The 23,665-nt window shown below is 33.2% G+C and overlaps 1 protein-coding gene across 1 annotated transcript in view; it reads left to right on the top strand.

The window, feature by feature from the left end:
* Positions 1–3,309: 3,309 nt before the first annotated feature.
* The window catches only part of orb2 (cytoplasmic polyadenylation element-binding protein orb2), a 53,618-nt gene continuing 33,262 nt past the window's right edge, over positions 3,310–23,665 (top strand). The window contains exons 1-2 of the mRNA XM_090118729.1: positions 3,310–3,541; positions 19,405–19,489. Coding sequence (XP_089974855.1) covers positions 3,326–3,541; positions 19,405–19,489 — 301 coding nt within the window. The 5' untranslated portion in view covers positions 3,310–3,325. The remainder of the gene's footprint in view (positions 3,542–19,404; positions 19,490–23,665) is intronic.

Genomic DNA, 23,665 nt, shown 5'->3' with positions numbered 1-23,665 from the left:
CTAAAGGCTACCCAATATTCAAAATCGGCTTCGTAGTTCCTGAGATTAGCGCGTTGATCTAACAAACAAACAAACTCTTTCAGGTTTATTATATTTTATTAGATGCGTCTTTTTGTATATCTATACAAAATAATGAAATCGGTCAATATGAGACCAATAAGTTTGCGTTATCTATACTTCTATACTAATACTATAAAGCTGAAGAGTTCGTTTGTTTGAACGCGCTAATCTCAGGAACTACTGGTCCGATTTGAAAAAAAATTTCGGTGTTAGATAGCCCGTTTATCGAGGAATGCTATATCGTTAAGACAAACAGGAGCGGGGCATTGCGGATAAAACCGCGGGGCATAGCTATCCAATAATACTCCTGACAGTTCACAGATCTTCACGCGGACGAAGCCGCGGGCAACAACTAGTCTTATAATTGCAAATAATCCTAGTTCTTAAGGTACACTAAATAATCATAAATAGACGAGAGTTCTCATAGATATAGACTATAGCACCTTAGCGCATTATGCCGCAGCAGTTCCCCGCAGCAAGGTTTGCAGATATCCGCATACACTTATATAATAATCATTATTGCTTATAAACAACTAGCGGTCCGCCCCGGCTTCGCCCGTGGTACATATTTACGTTTTCTCTACATAAGAACCATCCTCGTACTTCAAGGAATATAATAAAAAAAAATTAACGAAATCGGTTCAGCCGTTCTCAAGTTATGCGCTTACCAACACATTTTGGGATTCATTTTTATATTATAGAAGATATAGATATACTAGGTAGCGAAGGAATTAAAGGTTTTATCCAATTTTTGTGTATTTATGTCATATAATCCATACTAATATTATAAATGCGAAAGTAACTCTGTCTGTCTGTCTGTTACTCAATCACGCCTAAACTACTGAACCAATTTGTATGAAATTTGGTATGGATATATTTTGATACCCGAGAAAGGACATAGGCTGCCTTTTATTGCGAAATATGTACCACGGGCGAAGCCGGGGCGGACCTCTAGTATGACATAAATACACAAAAATTGGATAAAATAGGGAAATAAAACAAAATAAACTTATTCCATATCTTTATTCAACTCTAGCATTATTATATGATATATCTTCATGCTTTTATTAATATAACACACTAGCGGTCCGCCCCGGCTTCGCCCGTGGTACATATTTACGTTTTCTCTACATAAAAACCATCCTCGTACTTCAAGGAATATAATAAAAAAAGAATTATCGAAATCGGTTCAGCCGTTCTCGAGTTATGCGCTTACCAACACATTTTGCGATTCATTTTTATATATAAGACTAGCGGTCCGCCCCGGCTTCGCCCGTGGTAAATAATATTTACGTTTTCTCTACATAAGAACCATCCTCGTACTTCAAGGAATATAATAAAAAAAGAATTATCGAAATCGGTTCAGCCGTTCTCGAGTTATGCGCTTACCAACACATTTTGCGATTCATTTTTATATATAAGACTAGCGGTCCGCCCCGGCTTCGCCCGTGGTACATGTTTACGTTTTCTCTACATAAGAACCATCCTCGTACTTCAAGGAATATAATAAAAAAAGAATTATCGAAATCGGTTCAGCCGTTCTCGAGTTATGCGCTTACCAACACATTTTGCGATTCATTTTTATATATAAGAAAGATAAGAGAATACTAATTATAGTTTTTTCAGTATGATTTTTTACATAATAATACATCTAAATTGCATAAATGGATGAAAAATACGACTCTACTATAATCTTAAAATTATTATAAAGGCGAAAGTTTGTATGGATGTTTGTTAATCTTTCACGTAAAAACTACTGAACCGATTACAATGAAATTTAGCACACATATAGAGGGTAACTTGGATTAACACATAGGATAGGTTTTATCCCGGAAATCCCACGGGAACGGGAACTATGCGGGTTTTCCTTTGAAAACGCGGGCGAAGCCGCGGGCGGAAATCTAGTATTACATAATATATCAGTATACATAATCTATAGCTGATGAGTTTGTTTGTTTGAACGCGATAATCTCAGGGACTACTGGTCCGATTTGAAAAATTTTTTCAGTGTTAGATAGCCCATTCATCGAGGAAGGCTATAGCCTATATATCATCACGTTGAGACTAACAGGATCGGAGCCACGCGGGTGAAACCGCGGAGCGCAGCTAGTATATACAAAAAACTGTTATAGATGATAGATGGCGTGGATGTAGATGTGGACTTAGTCATTTAAAGTGGCATAAAATAAATTCTATCACTGAATTGGATTTGTAGGGCGGTTGGTCAAAATATTATACGTTAGAATATAGATCATGGAGAATGTACAAATCAGAAGGACTCTACATTTTTCACTTTTTGTACATTTTAAACTAGTTTTGACTGTGTATGGTATTTAATATTTTTAACGTATGAATATGTATGAAGTTTTCTTATTGAGCAGGTATTTTTTTAGATTAAAAATAAATCATTAATTTGCACGCCTTTTGTCTTCATAATGTTGAAGAATCAAAATGGCTTTCTCTATAGATACTGCTTTCGAAATCGGTGGTAAATGTTTAAAATATGTTATGACGATTCGAAAGTGCTTCTAGAAGAAGTATAATTGAATAAATAAATGTTTGAATTTGATTCGAATTTAAAAATGAATATGGTTGTACAGAATATATACTTCTGTAGAGCCAAGTCGTTTTGATTTTTTTTAATTAGCATATTTTCACATAAGTAGTAAGTTCGCTTTTATAAGCTTGCTGGTTTAACTCGCTTAGCCCTACATTTAGTTTTTGTGTTCATTGATTGATATAACTAGGCCAAATCTATAAATAATGGATACAAAATATGCCAAAGAATAGTTACATATTCGTAACGTTAATTACCAAATGTATTTGAAAAGTTTAAGCTGTAATAAAAATCGCCATGTATGCAGATAAGAGTAAAACTCGAGAACGGCTCTACCAAATACTATAATTTTAACGTTAAGGCAAAAGAAAGGTTCTTATGGAACACGAAAAAGAACTCATAGGGCAGAACAACGTCTACTGGGGCCACCAGTACATTACAATAACTATAATATCTACACAACATACTCTAAATTTTGCTTTTAAACCAAAAAACGCAAAACATAACTGTTATCACACGAATTTTCAATTCAAACGTCACGCCACTAGCGCCGCGGCGTTTCCCTGAACTAAACGTACTTACAACAGATAAAAAATCGGTAACCAAGTTGTGCCGTGTTGAAAATGCGCGCGCAGTCGATCGACCCTTTAGCTCTTATCGTCAGTCGTGATCCGACCACACTGTAGGTCGGACGCATAGCACGCTTGCATGGGTGAATTACAATATCCCGGCGCGCCGGGCGTCGCTGATGATGAACGGCAGTACAGGGCTCCGTTCCGTAGGGCGCCACAGTACAGGTGGCCGACGCCGCAGCCCCCGCAGCCCTCGGCCTTCGCCCCGTGGCGGAGGGCACCAGCGCCACCTAGACCTCCAGATTACAGACGCAGCGCCTCGTACCCAGGCAAACCAGATGAGCCCTTTCAGGTGATGATAAGTTGTGAAAATAATCGATTTTTTTCTATTTCCCGTGAATAATCGTTGATAATAATTTAATGCGTAGTTTTGATTCGAAACATAATACTGAAAGACAACATTTTTTTACTATAATAGTATGTAATACAATTCATAATCGATTTAGGGTAACAATTTGGTACAATAAGTCACGAAAATACTGAAATCACAATTCTAAGTAAATTTCACTTAAACATAACTTACACAGCGCTTATCAGATCCACTTGAACGTTTATTTTTCATTATGTAAGGTTATATTTTACGACTGTTGTAACTTAAATTGTTTTTAAGTTATTTTCGAAGTACATATTTTTCTTTTTATATTGATAAGTATTTTCATGTACTTACTATATGCATTAACCTATTCAAAACATATTTATTACGCAGATAACAAAAATAACTCTATATATATCGTAATACATTTTTTATATAAGTATATTTGATTTTTTTAAAGTCTAAGTATTTGTATGGAAATGGAAACAACACAAAAAAAGTCAAAAATGTTAAAAAACAAACTACTGTGTTGAACTAAATGTAGAGTCGTAAACAATTAGGAAAATTGTTTCAAAATAACTTTCTTAAAAAAATTGTTTACGCAGGTAAAACATCCATATTATATTAAAATGCGAATTTAATTGACCTATTTCTATTTCGTATTTAAATGTAATATAATTTTTACTTATGTTAAATATGGCATTATATCATAAACGCACAAACTCTACTAAACATTTTTAACTGTCTGTATTATTTTGTCATAACTTATAATAACGTAGAATTGCGGTTTTATCTGCATTTCTCCGCTACTGTTAGTCTTAGCGTGATGATATATACCCTATAACCTTCCTCAATAAATGGGCTATCTATCATCGAATGAATTTTTATATTCAGACCAGTAGTTCCTGAGATTAGCGCGTTTAAACAAACAAACTCTTCAGCTTTATAATATTACTTTAGATACAGGGACAACACATTCTGAAATATGTTACAGAAGATGATAGATTACATATTAATATGTAGATTACAATTTTTTCTTGCTCTGAGATACCTCCGCCCTTGATGTAAAAGAAGCAGAAAATAAATCTATTTTCATGAACATCAAGTCAAATTTATATGTTCTATAGTGAAATAGAGACAAAATAAGCAACATTCTAATATTAATGACTAGTAGATATAATTATTATCAATACCTTTAACACTTTTTATGCTGAAAAGCTACAATATAAATTTAATACATATTTATAGCGGAAGGAAGAGTCTACAAATCTTAATTTTTATATAATAAAATCAACTTTGCCCATGGAAAATCGCATGGATACAGATAATAATTATTTATTTAAAAGTGAAGTCCCGTGTCCCCGTAGTGGGGTAAGGGGCAGATGCTTTATGCATGCATCTTTTTCACTGATCGATTTTCTTTAGGGACAAGTAGGTGATCAGCCTTCTGTGTCCTACCAGACAGAGACATTTTTTTTTCTCTTCGTCTCCACCGGGAATCGAACCCAGGGCCCCTCGGTTCTACGCTCACGCGTCAACCACTATACCAAGGAGGCGGTCAAATAATTATTTATTAATTAGTAATAATTACTCGTGACTCTACATTAAATATGCAAGATCATAAATGTTTAGCCAAATCGGAAGTGACTTCCAAATTGTTAGGATTTAGCAAGGCTTGTAATTGCCGCATTGACTTCACATAACTCAAAAATATTTAGGGCCGATTTTTCAATCCTTGGTTAAAATGTATCCGTCTAAAAAAGTATTACACGAACATATTAAAATGTCACCTGTAAACTGTCAAATACGGACCATTAGAATACATTTTTGAAATGGTAGTTTAATACGTTATTCGACGAATGAGTTTTAACCAAGGATTGAAAAGTCAGCCTTTAACCTGATTAGTTACCAAATTGTTTAGCTGCAATGGCGGTCACCCATCAACTGCCTGACCGTACCATAGTCTGCTTAACTTAGGGATCGAGATTTCGTAATTGAACGCCATTAGCATTGTGTTGTGCTGGCATGGATGGCAAATATTATTAGTTTTGAAGTTATATTATAGATACATGCATATTTAAAGTGAAACTTCTTTATCGGGGTTGGAAAAAAATTTAATATAACATTTTTTCGTTAAGCGACATCTTTTTCTTATACCAACCACGCGTGATTCGACGTATTTCTGTAAAGTTGCATATAGTAAATTATTTTTTGAAAAATAAGGTCATAAAGAAGTTTCACTTCTTACGTATGTACACTAGTACACACACACATTTTTTTTCTTTAATTCATTCATTCATATTCCTTACTTCTTCTATGTTTAGAATCTATATTCTGTTATTGAATACTATTATTCACACACACAGGCAATATAAACATACATCTAAAATACAGCCACTAAAACATATAGGCAAGTAATAGTCCTATTTTGAAAAGTATTCTAGTTCTTTCTTTTTTATAAAAAAAGTAGTAAAGTACATATCTTTAATTTTTATCATTCATAAATTTCTTATTTTAGAGCCAACGCCTACGGGTTGACTCGTAATGAAAACAGGAATCATTCCTGGCAAAGACTATAGAAGGCTTTTAGTAGCTTTATATAAATAAAACAAAATGGTATTCATTTTTACTTTTTCCATTAAGTACAAATATATATAACTAGCGGTCCGCCCCAGCTTCGCCCGTGGTACATATGAAAAATAGATGTTGGCCGATTCTCAGACTTACCCGATATGCACAGAAAATTTCATGAGAATCGGTCCACCCGTTTCGGAGGAGTATGCAGACTAACATTGTGACACGAGAATTTTATATATAAGAAGATAATATGCTTAAAAATTTTCTTCTATATTTATTAATAACTAGCGGTCCGCCCCAGCTTCGTCCGTAGTACATGTTTATGTTTTCTCCCCGTAAAAACTATCATATAATTAACGAAATCGGTTCAGCAGTTCTCGAGTTTTGCGCTTTAACACATTTGGCGATACATTTTTATTATATTTGCTTAAAAAATATCAATTTCTTCTCCTTATATTATTATTATCTTCTAGATAATTTGTACGTAAAGACACGGGTATAGCTTGTTAAAATAAATATTCATCCTCAATAATATAATTAGAAACTGCACCAGTTTTCAGCTCTTTATATAAATTAGGTCAAAGTACGAATCCAGCTACGCCGTAGCAGCCTCTACGCTGCTACGCGGCGTAGTCGGTCAGTGGTACAGGAGAATGTTTCGGATTCTTTTCAATTACATGCACTAGCTTTATACCTTGGTTTTACTTGTAGTTAATTTAATTTTACATATGAATAATATAATTTTAATCCATCAGTCCTCGGAATCACAGACACAATAGAAAATCTATTGTGTCGCGCCCCGATCGGGCCTTACGGTGGTCAATGGGTTAATATATAATCTATCTATCGCATTTCATCAAGATTAGTGCAGCCGTTTTTGAATGAATTCGTAATTTGTTACTTTTATTAAAAAATACCAATTTATGCTTTTCGGTTGAAAATATAAGTATGATAATATTTAGAAAATTAGGAGATTACTAGGAATTAGGATATACTAGTAGGAAGAAAGTACGATGTAAGACATTGGTTTTACATTTAGGTGTGTCAAAAAATCTTGCTCGTGTTGACTTTGTTTTGTTATACAATATATAATATAAAATAATATAAAATATATATATATATAATATAAAATACTAGATTTCCGCCCGCGGCTTCGCCCGCGTTTTCAAAGGAAAACCCGCATAGTTCCCGTTCCCGTGGGATTTCCGGGATAAAACCTATCCTATGTGTTACAAGTTACCCTCTATATGTGTGCTAAATTTCATTGTAATCGGTTCAGTAGTTTTTACGTGAAAGAGTAACAAACATCCATACATCCATACATCCATACAAACTTTCGCCTTTATAATAGTATTAAGATATACCTAGTTTAAAAACACGCTTAAACTCATGAAATTATTGTATTGTCCCCGATCCTTGATAAGTGTAGAAAGTTTGAATTAAATCTGTCCGGTTAAAGGAGTCGGTTTCATACAAATATGTCGGTTACATATAAACATACAGGTGAAGCTGACAATAGCGTGTTAAAAACATTAATTTATTAATTCATTCAACAGTCTTCTGCTTATATCAGTCGCTTAGGATCCACATTATTATGTTAAACTAGCGGACCGCCCCGGCTTCGCCCGTGGTACATATTTACGTTTTCTCTCCATAAGAACCATCCTCGTACTTCAAGGAATATAATAAAAAAAGAATTAACGAAATCTGTTCAGCCGTCCTCGGGTTTTGCGCTTACCAATACATTTAGCGATGCATTTTTATTATATAAAGATTATTAAGCAAAATTGTCATGATTTTAAGAAGTAACTGTGTAACTTTTCGAAGTGGTAAATGATAAAAGTATGTATGTTACCGTCTCTTTTACAGTCATACTCAAACTAAAACATTTATTTACTCAATTAGACTTCTTCTAGAAGCACTTTTGAAACGTCATTACATATTTTTTACATTTACCACCGATTCGGAAAGCAGTATCTACGGAGAAGAACCGGCAAGAAACTCCATAGTTGCTCTTATAAATCAAGTCAGTATTAAAACTATTACACACTACTTACTATCTCCATCTCACTTTTATTTTCTCCGTTTAAATTGGTCATCACGGCCTAAATTCAAATGTATTTTTTGGAGTAAAAACAACATATTCCATAAGAAACGAGATAATATTATTATTTGAATCATGCTATCTTCTAGCGTTATCTAAAAGATAAGAAATATCTTAAAAATATTGATGTTAATATATTTCGTCTTCGAATATGTTTTTACGACGTTATAAGGTAGACAAATAAACATAACATGAAAAATAGGACAGATATATAAAAAATATAGTGCTCCGCGGTTTCACCCGCATTGCTCCACTCCTGTTGGTCTTAGCGTGATGATGTGCCTATATAGCCTATCAATAAATGGGCTATCCAACAGTGAATCATTTTTCAAATCGGACCAGTAGTTCCTGAGATTAGCGCGTTCAATAATATTAGGTATAAATAGTAGTTTAGGTTGGTTATAATTGACGAAATTTTTAATTTATTACAAATAGCTTAAAAATTATCGATAATTTTACATAAAATTATTCTGAAACACAATCTCAAGCTGGCGCGGCGTCTCGATAAATCGATACAGTCGCATTTCCAGTGTTGAATGAAAAACAAACATAATATTATGGGATTGTTTGAATGCCTCGAAGTGCATTGTATCCGTTGTTGCAAAAAACAATGTGTACTTGAAATTAAGAAAAGAGTATCTTTGCTATTTAGAAGGTGAAAAAATATTTTTTCGTGCTATGAATTAAGTCTAAAACTAATGTTGTTTGTCCTATCCTACTAATATAATGCGAAAGTTTGTGAGGATGGATGTATGTCTATGTGTATGTATGTGTATGTTTGTTACTCTTTCACGCAAATACTACTGAACCGATTACAAAGAAATTTTGCACACATATAGAGGGTAACTTGGATTAACACATAGGATAGGTTTTATCCCGGAAATCCCACAAAAAAATGTTCTACGGTATTATAGAATGGATCAATATCTATAAGAAAGTCCGCGATACCATGTCCATCTTCAGTAGTTATGTTACTACAACAACTTTTTTACGTTTTCAAAGTAAATAGAAGTGCCGACAGTAATCAAACCATGTTATCCATACACTATATGTGTATGATAATCCTTATCCCATTAAATGATGTTTTATTATAGACTGTTTCAATATTAAAAATTAAACCTATAGTCCGACCTATAATAGACTTTTCACTGTCACGATATCGCTATCTATGCGGGTGAAACCGCAGGGCATTGCTAGTTATTTATAAAAACATACACCCATAGTCTTATATTATCTATAGCATCATAGCATCATATGGAACAAAATAAAATACATGAAAAAATGTTGTGTGGTTTTATGAAACCACGGTAAAAGTGAAACTGTTCGAACGGTTCCGAACACTGCTTTGTGTAGCGCATGTCGCGTGACGGTCGATACACGCGACATGCGCTACACAGACCAAAAAGTTTGAGACGATGTAATAAATGTTTCACTTTAAAAAACTGTGTATCTACTTGGTGGTAGCTACAGTGCACTTCGTTAATTATAAAAAAAAGTGAATATAATAAATGAAACACCAATAAAATTAAAATGTTCATAAGGTAGAGCCATAGGATATATGGATAGTAGAGTCCTCTTGCATCTGCTGTGCGAAAAACACTATGTGAAAATCAGTGAAAATGAATGTCGTCAATTTAATATCATTTCTTTAACAGAGTTCTGTCTGCAATAGTTTTTTTTTATAATAAAGTGGAAAGATTAAAACTTTTGACAGGGCCTAGTCAAAAGTTAGATAGAGATAAACTACGATAACATGGCGCGCCCCTCCAAAATTCAAAACGTTTGAAAGTATTTGTGAAAGTATATAGTTTTTCCTGATTTCACTGAAGCTATTTCAAAAATTATTTTGCGAGAAAAATGCTACATTATTAATTTACAATGATAATATGTATATTATAATAAATATCATTGATCGATGATATATATGTATGTATGACCTAAGTTTTCCGGGCGGAGTCGGGGCTTGTAACTAGTCTAAAGCAAAGATATAGTTTGTCCCGGGTATCTTTCATATCGCAACAATGAATGTGACGTAAGGCTATCGATCCGGTAAACTGGGTCAGCCGGTCGGCCGGGGGTAAGCGCTGATGCGCGCGGCCAGCAACTGGATGGGTAGAGTTTTTCATAATGTTTATGGTTGTTTTATGTATTTAGGAATTGATAATGTAAAGAGGGAGTAATATAGTAGAATATGTTGTTTGTTTCTAAGTTATTGGTTGTAGGTATGTAGGTCGTCAAGTTAGGTGGGTAATATTAAAAGTTATTTTATAAGCATTAAATTAAGAGCCTGTGATATTCGTTTTAGTAGACGTGTGATTTGTTAAATTCCTTTGCCTATAGTTTTTTTTTAATATAAACATTTAACGTACATCGAATTTAAAACTCTACATCAAACTTAGATCAATACCCGAACATTTAATTTACTTTTTTTAATGAAATTCAATTTCTTTAATGATATGCATTTTTTATTGAATGAATCATAAGTGAATCATAAATAAAATAAATAATGTTTGAAATATAGCATGTAATAGACAAGATGCACCATTGACATTGCACAGAAAAATTAATCTTCCCCCAATTTAAAAAAGCATAAAAATACCTAACCTGCCTGCATGATGTTTCTTTAAATTATAAATAGATTACTTGATAGATAACCAAAAGTCGTACAGATAACTAAAAAATCTTCGAAAACTAAACTGTTAAAACTCTTTGACAGTTCCCGCCAAAATGTGACATCTGTCAGGTCAGGTAAAAAAAAAAGTTAAAAAATAAATGCATTATTAAAAAACCTCTTTGCTACAAACGGAACACGTGTAACTAAGATGGCCGCAATCCGCCGCAACGCGTAACCTAGATTCTCCAGCGGCAATGCGACGCGATTGGCTGAACGGAGCCGCCATGTTTGACTTTAGAATTTTCGAATTTCAAATTTTTGAGTTTGAAAATGGAATGTGGGCTCGAGTTTTAAACTTTAAAGCAATATTCAGATACTTTAACGAATTGAGTGGAATTGATTTGAAATTATTTAGATGTACATAAATATATTATATACAGTCACAGTTTATATCCTATCCTATTAATATTATAAATGTGAAAGTTTGTATGGATGTATGGATGTTTGTTACTCTTTCATGCAAAAACTACTGAACCGATTACAATGAATTTTAGCACACATATAGAGGGTAACTTGGATTAACACATAGGATAGGTTTTATCCCGGAAATCCCACGAGAACAGGAACTATGCGGGTTTATCTTTGAGCGGGTTTTCAGCCGCGGGCGGAAAGCTAGTCGGGTATAATTTCATCTATTCCCGTTGTTTGTCTAATGTCTATTCCTTTTATGTCTGATGATTCTTTTATACGTAGTACCTTTTTTATTATTAAAATTCGCGTGGGATATAAATATGTATTAAAATCAAAATATTTATAGCATGTTTATATCTTATCAATACTTGTTGATAATTAGATCGTGTGAATTTCACAGATAATAAATGGATAACCCAATGATTCAGTTAATACCTATGTCTAATCGAATGGACATAGTTTTTTATTTTACAAGTTTACGCGTATCCGCGGGCAAAAGCATGTATGTTTGTACTTTGTAGCTTTTTTTAAAAGAGCAACTATGGAGTTTCTTGCTGGTTCTTCTCCATAGATACTATGCTTTCCGAATCGGTGCCCGGTGGTAAATGTTTAAACTGTTATAACGATTCAAAAGTGCTTTTGTGTGTGTTTGTGTTATTCTGGTACGTAAGCTACTTCACTGTTAAGTAGCTATCATCAAAATTAATTCAATGGACTTTGCGTAAAAAATAACAAACACATAGAAATTCAAACAATATTCATGTTTATAATTAGTAAGTTTCTCCTGTCACAGTTTTAGTTGGCTCCACGAAAACTGGCTGTTTACTAAATTAGTTGCTTCGCCTGGTTTTGCTCATGTAGAGCTTGGGAAAAATTAGATGTAGGTAAATTGTGAAATATTTTTTTTTAAATCAGTCGCGTAATATTTAAATTAAATTGAAAACAAAATCTTACCCCTTCTGTAAAATTGAAATAGATTTATGTAAGTACATAGAAACAAATCTCAATGTATCTCTATTTTATCGGTAATTTTACCGGGCTATATGATAGAAAAACAGAATCAAATTCTTTATTTTTTTCAGCTTGTCTGTCTGCCATAAACATACGTACAACAAAGAAAAAATCGATTATAATCCGACCAGCCATTCTTGAGCATTTATTATAAAAATAATGTGTGCGTGTGCTAGTGTACACACGTAAGAAGTGAAACTTCTGTATGACCTTATTTTTCAAAAAATAATTTACTATATGCAACTTTACAGAAATACGTCGAATCACGCGTGGTAGGGATAAGAAAAAGATGGCGCGTAACGGAAAAATGTCACGCGTAACGAAAAAATGTTACACCAAATTTTTTTCCAACCCCGATTAAGAAGTTTCACTTCAATAATAATAGACGGTTAACATTTTCAAATAAGAAGTTTGTATAGGTCATTAAATTGGCTAGGTTTTGATAAAGTCCAATGAACTCACGAAATAATTGGTCATACATGTTATCAGTCGTTCTGATTTGTTGATAAACTTTTATAGTAATTGATAAAACGACAATACCGTGATTTTTATGTATTTATGGCCTTTTGAAAGAAGATTATAGTTAACTAGCTCACCGCCCGCGGCTTCGCCCGCTTTCTCTAAAACCTAATAAATTATATTATACTAAAACCTTCCTCTTAAATCACTCTATCTATATAAAAAACGCATCAAAATCCGTTGCGTAGTTTAAAAGATTTAAGCATACATCGCATTTAGAATTTTAAGTAACTATGGATTCTCAAGAGAAGGTTGTTGTTTTAGTAAGGTAAAAATAAATTGCGCGGAAGAATCGACAATTCAAAACATTTTACGACTATTTTATCTCCACGCATTTTTAATTCACGCAAGACTGTTTATAACTCCTGTTGGTCTTAGCGTGATGATATTATATACATATAGCCTTACTCGATAAATGGGCTATCTAACACCAATAAGCACAAGCACATAAGAATTTTTCAAATCGGACCAGTAGATCCTGAGATTAGCGCGCTCAAACCAACAAACAAACACTTCAGAATTATAATATTAGTATAGAAAAGTCGTGTTTTCAACAAAAAAATCTAAAATTTTGAAATAATGTGAAATGTATCCAGGTTCTATTACTTACTGATAGTTTACAAAAATTTTCAACTGGCGTTCTTATCAATATTGTTTTGTTCAAGGCTGCGCCGCCATTACGTGACGTCATATGTCGTGTTTCAGACGTGCTCTGTCTCGTTCTGACGTATCGAGTGTGAAAGGGACAGCGTGTCGCGTTGAAGCGTGAAAATGGTATTATTTTAGTTGTTGAAAAACAGTTATATTATGCCTATTTTTATGTTTTCAAAGTATTGTTTGTTATTTTTATTTTTGTATGGCTTTACAAAATTGAATTAATTAAGTTCAATAAAATATTTAAAAATGAGAAGAATGATTTTTGAAGAAAATATCAATATTTTTTAATTATCATTCTTTGGCATATTATGATATATTATGTAGTTAGATATAAGTTACTGTATATTGTAAAATTGAATTGAAATTTTGACATGATTTTAAAAGAGCAACTATGGAGTTTCTTGCCGGTTCTTCTTCTTCTCCATAGATACTGCTTTCCGAATCGGTGGTAAGTAAATGTTAAAAATATGTAATGACGATTCGAAAGTGCTTCTAAAAGTAGTCTAATTGAATACATACATGTTTGAGTTTTAGAATAAACCTACCAAACTAAACATATTATAATCAAAATTTGTAATTATCAACTTTAATGTTAGAGTGCTAGCCTTATCCCGTATCTTACGGGGTCGGCTGCCTAGAAAGGAGAATATTTTCTCTGTCATTTTTTATTACTTAACAAAAAAATATTTTCGTTTTTGACAGTCAGGTATGCCAACATAACGGCAGGGGAACTCTTTCGTGAAACGCACTCTAGCATGTCCTGAAACAAGTTTTTATGACAGCTGAATATCTTGTAGACCACTGTTCCGGTTAAGAAAAATCTAATATAGAGATTATCGGTTAAATAAAACCAGAGTCAAATCGACACATCCGTTTGGGAGCTACGATGCATAATACTAAGATTAAAACATTTTCTTCTTGCAGTTAAAAATAGGTACATGTTAACTTTACCTAATTCTATAAAAATTTTTTGGTATTAATCCATACTAATATTATAAATGCGAAAGTAACTCTGTCTGTCTGTCTGTTACTTAATCACGCCTAAACTACTGAACCAATTTGCATGAAATTTGGTATGGAGATATTTTGATACCCGAGAAAGGACTTAGGCTACCTTTTATTGCGAAATATGAACCTACCACGGGCGAAGCCGGGGCGGACCACTAGTTTCCCATACTTTACACCTTGCTCTACACTCAATTAGAGTTGACTCTTTTATTTGAAATAAATCAATCGTGGTTCTTAATGTAACCAAAATAATTATCCTATCCTAGTAATATTATAAATGCGATAGTTTGTGAGGATGGATGTATGTGTATGTGTAGGTGTGTAATGTGTATGTTTGTTACTCTTTCACGCAAATACTACTGAACCGATATTGAAAACGCGGACGAGGCGCGGACGGAAAGCTAGTAATAAATAAATTTAGTTTATAACACGCTTTAATTGAGTTCACCTGTATGTTTTGACTAAAATTATTTGGCTCCGTGTAACCATACCATAATTATATTATGTGCCCTGTGTATCGGAACCATTTGCAATAATAATTTTAAAAGAACATCTCCAAATGATTGATGACTGATAAGATTGATAAGAAAAATTGATAAAATGTTACGCGAGATAAATAAGGTAAAACGTGGTGAAGTTTTTTAGTGGGTAATATTATAATAGAAGAATGATTTGCTATTTTTATTTATTTATAACTAGCAAATTGCCCGCGGATTCACCCGCTTTGTCTAAAACCGAATAAATTATATACTAAAACCTTCCTCTTGAATCGCTCTATCTATTAAAATAACCGCATCAATGATCAAAATCCGTTGCGTAGTTTTAAAGATTCACGCATACAAAGGGACATAGGGACAGAGAAAGCGACTTTGTTTTATACTATGTAGTGATAACCTTACAGCTAGTGATACAATTTTTTAAATGAATAAATACTAAGATTATTTTTGAAAGGATTTAATTCAGAAGTACTTGATCGATTCGAAAAGATCCTTTAACATTAAGAAGCTACAGTTTTACAGTTATTCAGTCTCTATTTTTGATACCGAAGTGATCTAGCCGAGATAAGTAGATAGTCCATACTAATATTATAAATGCGAAAGTAACTCTGTCTGTCTGTCTGTTACTCAATCACGCCTAAATTACTGAACCAATTTGCATGAAATTTGGTATGGAGATATTTTGATACCTGAGAAAGGACATAGGCATACCTTTTATTGCGAAATATGTACCACGGGCGAAGCCGGGGCGGACCACTTGTTTTATATAAATCTACTATCGCGGTTTTCACTCACATAGCCTTCCTCGATATGTATATTTAAATGTGTTTGGCAAAATAAATTATTCTTTCTCTCTTCTTTCTAAAATTAACACGTAGTTACCAAAAAGTACTGTGTACAAATATTGATAAGCACACAACGATAACCTACTTATAAGATTATTATCTGTTTATATTGCCCTGTGGTGTAGTGGTTAGAACTTAGAGCCATTGAATACTGGACCTAGGTTCGAGTAAGACCTAGTTTAATATTATACATAAAAAAAATATATTTGGCAATTCAGAAGTGATTAAATATGCATAGACCAGTAGTTTAAAATATAAACTACTAGATTTCCGCCCGCGGCTTCGCCCGCGTTTTCAAAGAAAAACTCGCATAGTTCCCGTTCCGTGGGATTTCCGGGATAAAACCTATCCTATATGTTAATCCGAGTTACCCTCTACGTGTGTGCTTAATTTCATTGTAATCGGTTCAGTAGTATTTGCGTGAAAGAGTAACAAACACACACACACACACACACACATCCTCACAAACTTTCGCATTTATAATATTAGTAGGACTTGATCGGTTTCACTTTTATTTTTTCGTATAAGTTAGGTACTCTGATAGATTAGAATCTCGCAGGAATTTACGAACAAGTTTGCTCAAAACGTCGTGATTACAGTAAAAGGATATGAAATTCTAGTGAACCAAAAAATAACGCTCACGACTGTAGGAAGACTACATAGCGTAATTCGTGTCGTGACCAACATAATATTCGACCACAACTTGTTTTCAAAATTACATTTATCATATAAATATAGCAGGTTGTAAATGAAAATAAGATTGCTTTTAATATTAAATAGAATTATAATACTATGGGCGTATTCAGAAAGAAAGCTTGAAACTTATAAGCGCTTATCGGCGCTTGTCATGTTCATATATTTTCCTGTCAGTGCTGGTAACCCGCGCAGGAAAATATATGAACATGACAAGCGCCGATAAGCGCTTATAAGTTTCAAGCTTTCTTTCTGAATACGCCCTAACATAGTTTTTTAAGGCCATTTTACTAACAAATATATGGATTTAAATTAATCTGAAACAAATGAAATAAATAAATAAATAAAATATAAGCGTGCTCGATTTTTGTGTTAAGCGAAACCTCGCACTGAATCGCGCAAGCGAAATGTTTTCGCTACAGGGGCTGTATTATGACCACTTATTGCCAGACAGTTTACGCTGTGAATTGAACTAACTGGCAAATTCATATTATGAAAGCAATAACCAGCCATGGTTAATTATGGTATAACTTATAGCTTTCCACCTGCGGCTTCGCCCGCGCAATCAAAGAAAAACCCGCATAGTTCCCGTTCCCGTGGGATTTCCGGGATATAACCTATCCTATGTCCCGGGGTAAAAAGTAGCCTATGTCCTTTCTCGGGTATCAAAATATCTCTATACCAAATTTCATGCAAATTGGTTCAGTAGTTAAGGCGTGATTGAGTAACAGACAAACAGACAGACAGACAGAGTTACTTTCGCATTTATAATATTAAAATTAATTAGTGTGGATATGATTTTGGAGGTTTTAATATATAATTTATTATGTTTTAAACAAAGCGGGCGAAGCCGCGGGCGGAAAGCTAGTTCATATTAAAACACACTACTTACTACGTAGTACGTTAGCCAAACTTTGTACGTAACATCTTAATATGATATATAAATATCGTGTCACAATGTTTGTCCTCAATGGACTCCTAAACCACTTAACCGATTATAATAAAATTCGCACACCATGTGCAGTTCGATCCAACTTGAGAGATAGGATAGTAAAACATGTAGGTACCACGGGCGAAGCCGGGGCGGACCGCTAGTACTTACATAAATAGATTATCGTTATCAAAAATGCTTGTATGGAACAGCACATGGCCCTTATCAACTAATCAAACAACGACAGGTCCGTTATCAATAGTTGTTAAAATTTTATAAGTTCATACTAGCTGGTTCGCGTTATGATTATGCGTTTATGTGAAAGTTTGGGTAATATATTTACTTAGAAAGAAACGAAAAGCTCTATTTTGTTGGTTAATATGTACATCTATATATTATATAAAAAGTGGAACGATTTCAACAATTCTTTTTTATATTATATTCCTTGAATTACGAGGATGGTTTTTATGTAGAGCAAACGTAAATATGTATACCACGGGCGAAGCCTGTAATATAAACTGATATAATAGATCATAATATATAAACTGAGTTTTGGATGGAAGAGGTAATCTAAACGTTTTTTTGTATTCATGGTTCATAATCTGTATTTTAATGCTTACTTGTTACCTTAGAAATATGTATCTAATGTAATACAGTTACTACGCTAAAACTATGTTATTAGCATCATTTTATATTTACTTTCATATCGCATAAACAAATTGTCCCTTTTCTGGGTTGCTTGAAAGGAAGCGCTTATATGCGATTAAGCCGCTTATTATCACTTTTTATAAGTAAGCAAGGATTTTTAAATTTTTTGTGCTGTAATGTTATTTGATTAAATATTTTAAACGGTTGCCCCTGCGCTGAAAATATGTTTTCTTTATAATAGATGAAAGCATCTATATGTTTGTATTTTGGCCTTATGCTTACATATTCATAAGCATATTCGTTTTGTGTAAATTAGGTTAATTAATAGCAAACACGAATTTACGTGTATCTTAAAAAGTGTTATTTTTTATTGACAGGCGCCAAAGTTTTAAAATTGTTATTTTTATTCAACTTGAAATAGGAAATAAGATTGTTGATATAATAAACAAAATAGTTTCGGTGTTTCTTATTAAGTTTAAAATGTTAAATCATGTACTTCTATGCTTAAAAAATGTAAACAATCCGTTTTCAAAAATGGGACGCATTATAGAATAGTTTTGTAAATTCGCATTGCAGCTCTGACCCCTTGACCTTTTCGCGCATACAAACTCCAAACAATACTGAACTCTATTTTTTTAAGAACGAATTTTAATTTCGAACATCAGAGTTTTCTATAGCGCGCTGCAACCGAGTCTACACTCTATTACCAAACAGCTTGTTCCATTTCAAATAACATAGTATGGAGGTGCGCCGTGCCATTAATTCTGAGCTTTATGCGCTGGCATTAAGGCACGTTTTACAGTATTTGCTGGTCATAGCGCAATGCTGTAGTGACGTCACACTGCGTAAGCGAAAATGGGTCAGTAGGTGGCTGGTTTACGATGACACCTGGATCATTGAGGGCTCGTACGGGACGAGGGGTCATGTAACTGGTCGATTATACGCAGGATCCGTGATGTTGGCATTACGTGTAGTTCCATACTGAGTTTATGAGGAAGTTGTTATTTGAATGTTGGCATTAATTTGTTTGAATAAAACCTCTATGTTGGGTTTAATCTACTTTCTATTGGTTTAGTTTTACATGTTATCTGAATAAACAATATTACTTTAATAAGACTTAGATTCAGAATATAACTCATCAATTGTATTGATAATAATAAGAAGAGATAATCATAGAAATTTTAACCAAAATTATTTACTGTACAAACTATAGCCTTCTTATATTTTTTTAAATGTAAATTAATTTAGTTAATTTTATTTGTTACAGGAAAGAGGAGGCCTAGACAATATGAGATCATTAGAACACTATTTAACAGACATTATGAGAGCTGACACATCTGAACACATGAAAGGTAAGATATAAAAAGAAAACAAAAAATGTTGTGTGGTTTTATGAAACCACGGTAAAAGTGAAACCGTTCGAACGGTTCCGAACACTGCTTTGTGTAGCGCATGTCCCGTGACGGTCGGCTGCCGAGTAGGTATACCTACTCGGCAGCCGCGATACACGCGACATGCGCTACACAGACCAAAAAGTTTGAGACGATGTAATAAAAGTTTCACTTTAATAAAACATATTTTATTTTATAACAAAATAAATAGGAATGTCTAAATGTTCTTAACTCTGTGAGTATACATGCATGCGTCTATTGTTGTGTGCAATTCACAAATTCGAATTTGGAATTGTGACGAAACGCATGGATATGTGCAATGAGTTCATAAGTTTTAGACAGGACATGTTAAATAAATCAATGTCAATAGAATATATTGTATTTAATTAATGTGTATATTTAAGGATTATGCCGTATTATTTACTACGTAATCAATAAAGTACGATAAACACATAAAAATAAAAAGAGTGTGATGATATTGAGAAATCTAAAATCTCGTTTTAGGCGCAGATAATTTTAGATTTGAATTTAAATTTAATTAATAATTAAATAACGACCTATTAAGTGAAGTTCCATGTCCCCAAGTGGGGTAAGGGGCAGATGCATTATGCATACATCTGTTTCACTGATCGATTTTCTTAAGGGACAAGTAGGTGATCAGCCTTCTGTGTCCTACCAGACCAAGAAATTTGTTTTTCTTCGTCTCCACCGGGCATCGAACCCAGGACCCCTCGGTGTTACGCTCACGCGTCAACCACTGTACCGAGGGGCGAGGAGGCGGTCAGTTAACGACCTATGATATAAATAAAAATTACGCAACGAAAATCTAGATCTATAAACCTAATTTTGACACATATTTAGAATACCAATAAATTTAATTTAAATACATAATAAATAAATTATTTTTATTGGTTCAAATGTATCCTTGAATAAAACCTAGACATTTGTCTTTCAATGAGAATTTTAAAGGTTATTAGATCATAATATTTTAAATCAAACGGTCTCAAACGGTATACGCATCAGAGGTTTGAAATTTTATTTAGGGCCGATTTTTCAATGCTTGGATAAAACTTATCCGTCCAATAAAGTATTACACGATAATATTAAAATGTCACGCAAACTGTCAAATACGGACAATTAGAATACGTTTTTAAAATGGTAGTTTTGCACATTATTCGACGAATAAGTTTTATCCCAGTATTGTAAAATCGGCCCTTAATATGAAATAAGAGGCCTGATCGAAAAAGCGTAAGACGGATGTTTTTTTTTTAGCCCTTATATTCCATGCGTAAGACGGATACCATTCCAAAATATCAAACATGCTGAACGTTAATAATCAAGTTTTCACTTCTGCCGGCACTCCCCCAGTGCAACCCGTCTTTTTTGTTTAAATTTATATATGCGTAACAAAGAAAATGGAAACAGTATCTGTATCAGCATTTAATAAAGAGCTTATTTCTTACAAAAATATTAAAATATCGTATCGATTTTATGACGTTCAAATAGACAAACACTTAGACAAACATATAAAATAATCTAGTCATCAAGGTTTGCCATAAAGTTGTAAAATATAATGCAGAAATTATGTAAAATGCAATTTTGATAAGATTTAAATAATATTTACATAATACTTATTATGTGACACACTTTTGCATGTCAACTGTTTAACGATACAAAATGGCGGACACGTGCATGTCTTTGTGACTGGATGTGGCTCAATAAAATAAAATATTTGATAATATTTTATTTTACAGCATTCAAATATAAAATTTTAACTTTCTATATGCGATAAAATTAATATGAATGCAAAATATTGTTTGTCGATGTAATTACACTTGCATGCTGAACGACATCGATTTGGATGAAAATTTAAATGACTGCTGTAGACTCTGGACAATAAGTCAACGAAATAAGCTATGCTACTATTTTAAGAACATTAACTTCTCACTTATTGAAATTTCCCTTATAGGATTAGATGTTGAGAGAGAAGAATTTCAGTTATTCTTAAATGATAAATCTAAAATAGGTTCGTGGACATCAATTTTTTTTTAAATAAACTGAAACAATTTTACCACGCTTCACTATGAAACATTCAAACATATGAACATAGTTAGTTACATAGTTAGTAGCACGAGGTATGAGAATATAATAAAATATTAACAAACTTTTAGAACACTAAATAATTATTAAATACGGAGCTTATACAACGACCGTGTTAACGATTTGACCGAGGCGTCAAAGATGTTGTGTGGTTTTATGAAACCACGGTAAAAGTGAAACTGTTCGAACGGTTCCGAACACTGCTTTGTGTAGCGCATGTCGCGTGACGGTCGGCTGCCGAGTAGATACCTACTCGGCAGCCGCGATATGTACGCGACATGCGCTACACAGACCAAAAAGTTTGAGACGATGTAATAAAAGTTTCACTTTAATAAATAATCTGATAAATCGTAACGTTAATCTAAACGTATGAAATTTTAAGACCCGTCAATGCAGGATTTTATTGAGTGAAAACAAAATTTCCTTATATGTATATTATAAATACTATTTTATCAAAAATAAGTATTAATTTGTCACATCTAGTTTCTACTATCTGTGGAAATTACGTAAGTGTGTTTAGTACGTCCTTGTGTATGTTGTCGCTCCAAAACTGAAAATAGGTGATATTTCATAGAATTAGTGTAAAATTATATTGTTTTGCACGCCTCATAAGCGAAGCGTTGAGGTGGGTACTACTGTCACTTCGCGCAAAACATCTGATTTTTCAAACTTAAAATGTCTTTATGTATCATACATTGCACTTGCAAGATAATACATACACACACATATTAAGAAAAAACACTATTTTTAACGTTCATGATATTTTTGATGTCATTTTTGTTATTTAAACTAGTTAAAAAACAGTTTAAAAAAGTTCTGTCTTGGACGTCCGTGTGTCTGTATGTGCGGATCCTTTTTCTTGTTAACACGATAGCACAGTATTACAATATTATTTCCTACAGTAAGGAATCGCCTTTGATGTCGCGCGATGCCGCCGCCAGCGTAGGTACTTACGCTGCCACACGAAAATACGCTAGGGTTGCAACAAATGGGAAATAAAACAATTGTGATTATTAATATTATGATGAAATCTTTCATATGTACATTCAAAATACTTAATTGCGATTATTAAATCTGATGTAATTATTTGTTCATAAATATATAATTACAGATATTGCACTGCTAAATATTATTTACGTGGACACTTTATTTTTGGATGTTCTTAATTGTATATTATAACATTTAACTAAGTAATGCATTCGCATTGGGATGTACAATCTGATTAGAAAATAATGAGGACAACATATACATAGCTTTGATTTTAATTAAACAGATACAATTAATACAATCTTTCTGAAATATTGTTTCCTTCTGGGATTTCAATGTAGATTTACATCCGTAAACCGAACAGTTTGTGCGCGCCATAATAGAATATGTAAGTACCTATGTATAATAAAATTATTACACAAAAAATACGACTGCGTCATCCTTTCGCGCTAGGTAAAGCAAACTAAGCGTGTTTGCTTTACGCGGCCCGCGTCGCCCGACCCCCGCCAGTTCCCCTCCGTTTCTCTGCACAAGTACATTCGTCGCACTACTGTAGGAAATAATGGTAATACTGTGACGATAGCGACCGAAATACTTTACTAATCGAGTCTTTTTTTTTCTCTTACGCTTGAGTATGCTCAGGAATAGAACCCTTTCATTTTTCAGGGTCTGATTCGATGTGGTTTAATTGTTATTAAATAAACAAAAATAATAATTAATAAATATTTATTAAAAAAAAATTATGAGGCGTGCACTTTTGGATTTTCCAAATTATTTCTTTATTATATCGAAAAAAATTGATACTTAACGGTTTAAAAACACGTTTTGTTCATATTTTAACTACTTTTATTGGTCGTTGTGTGTCGATAGAAGTGCGAAGATTTGTGACGCATCATTTAGTTATTTTTTGTTGGTACACTAATTTACTAATAATTTGAAATACCTAGTCAACTTTCAATCATAATATAAAACATTATGAATCTAATTATTAGATATCGTGTATTTAGTATTTTCCTGAGTTTCCTTTCTAGAATACATAGGTATTATACA

Source organism: Colias eurytheme, chromosome 31 (genome assembly GCF_061535395.1).
Source record: "Colias eurytheme isolate Ceu_HAF_F1 chromosome 31, ilColEury1 Martin Lab GWU primary, whole genome shotgun sequence".
NCBI classification, from domain to species: domain Eukaryota; kingdom Metazoa; phylum Arthropoda; class Insecta; order Lepidoptera; family Pieridae; genus Colias; species Colias eurytheme.
This window is presented reverse-complemented; position numbering and strand designations above follow the sequence as displayed.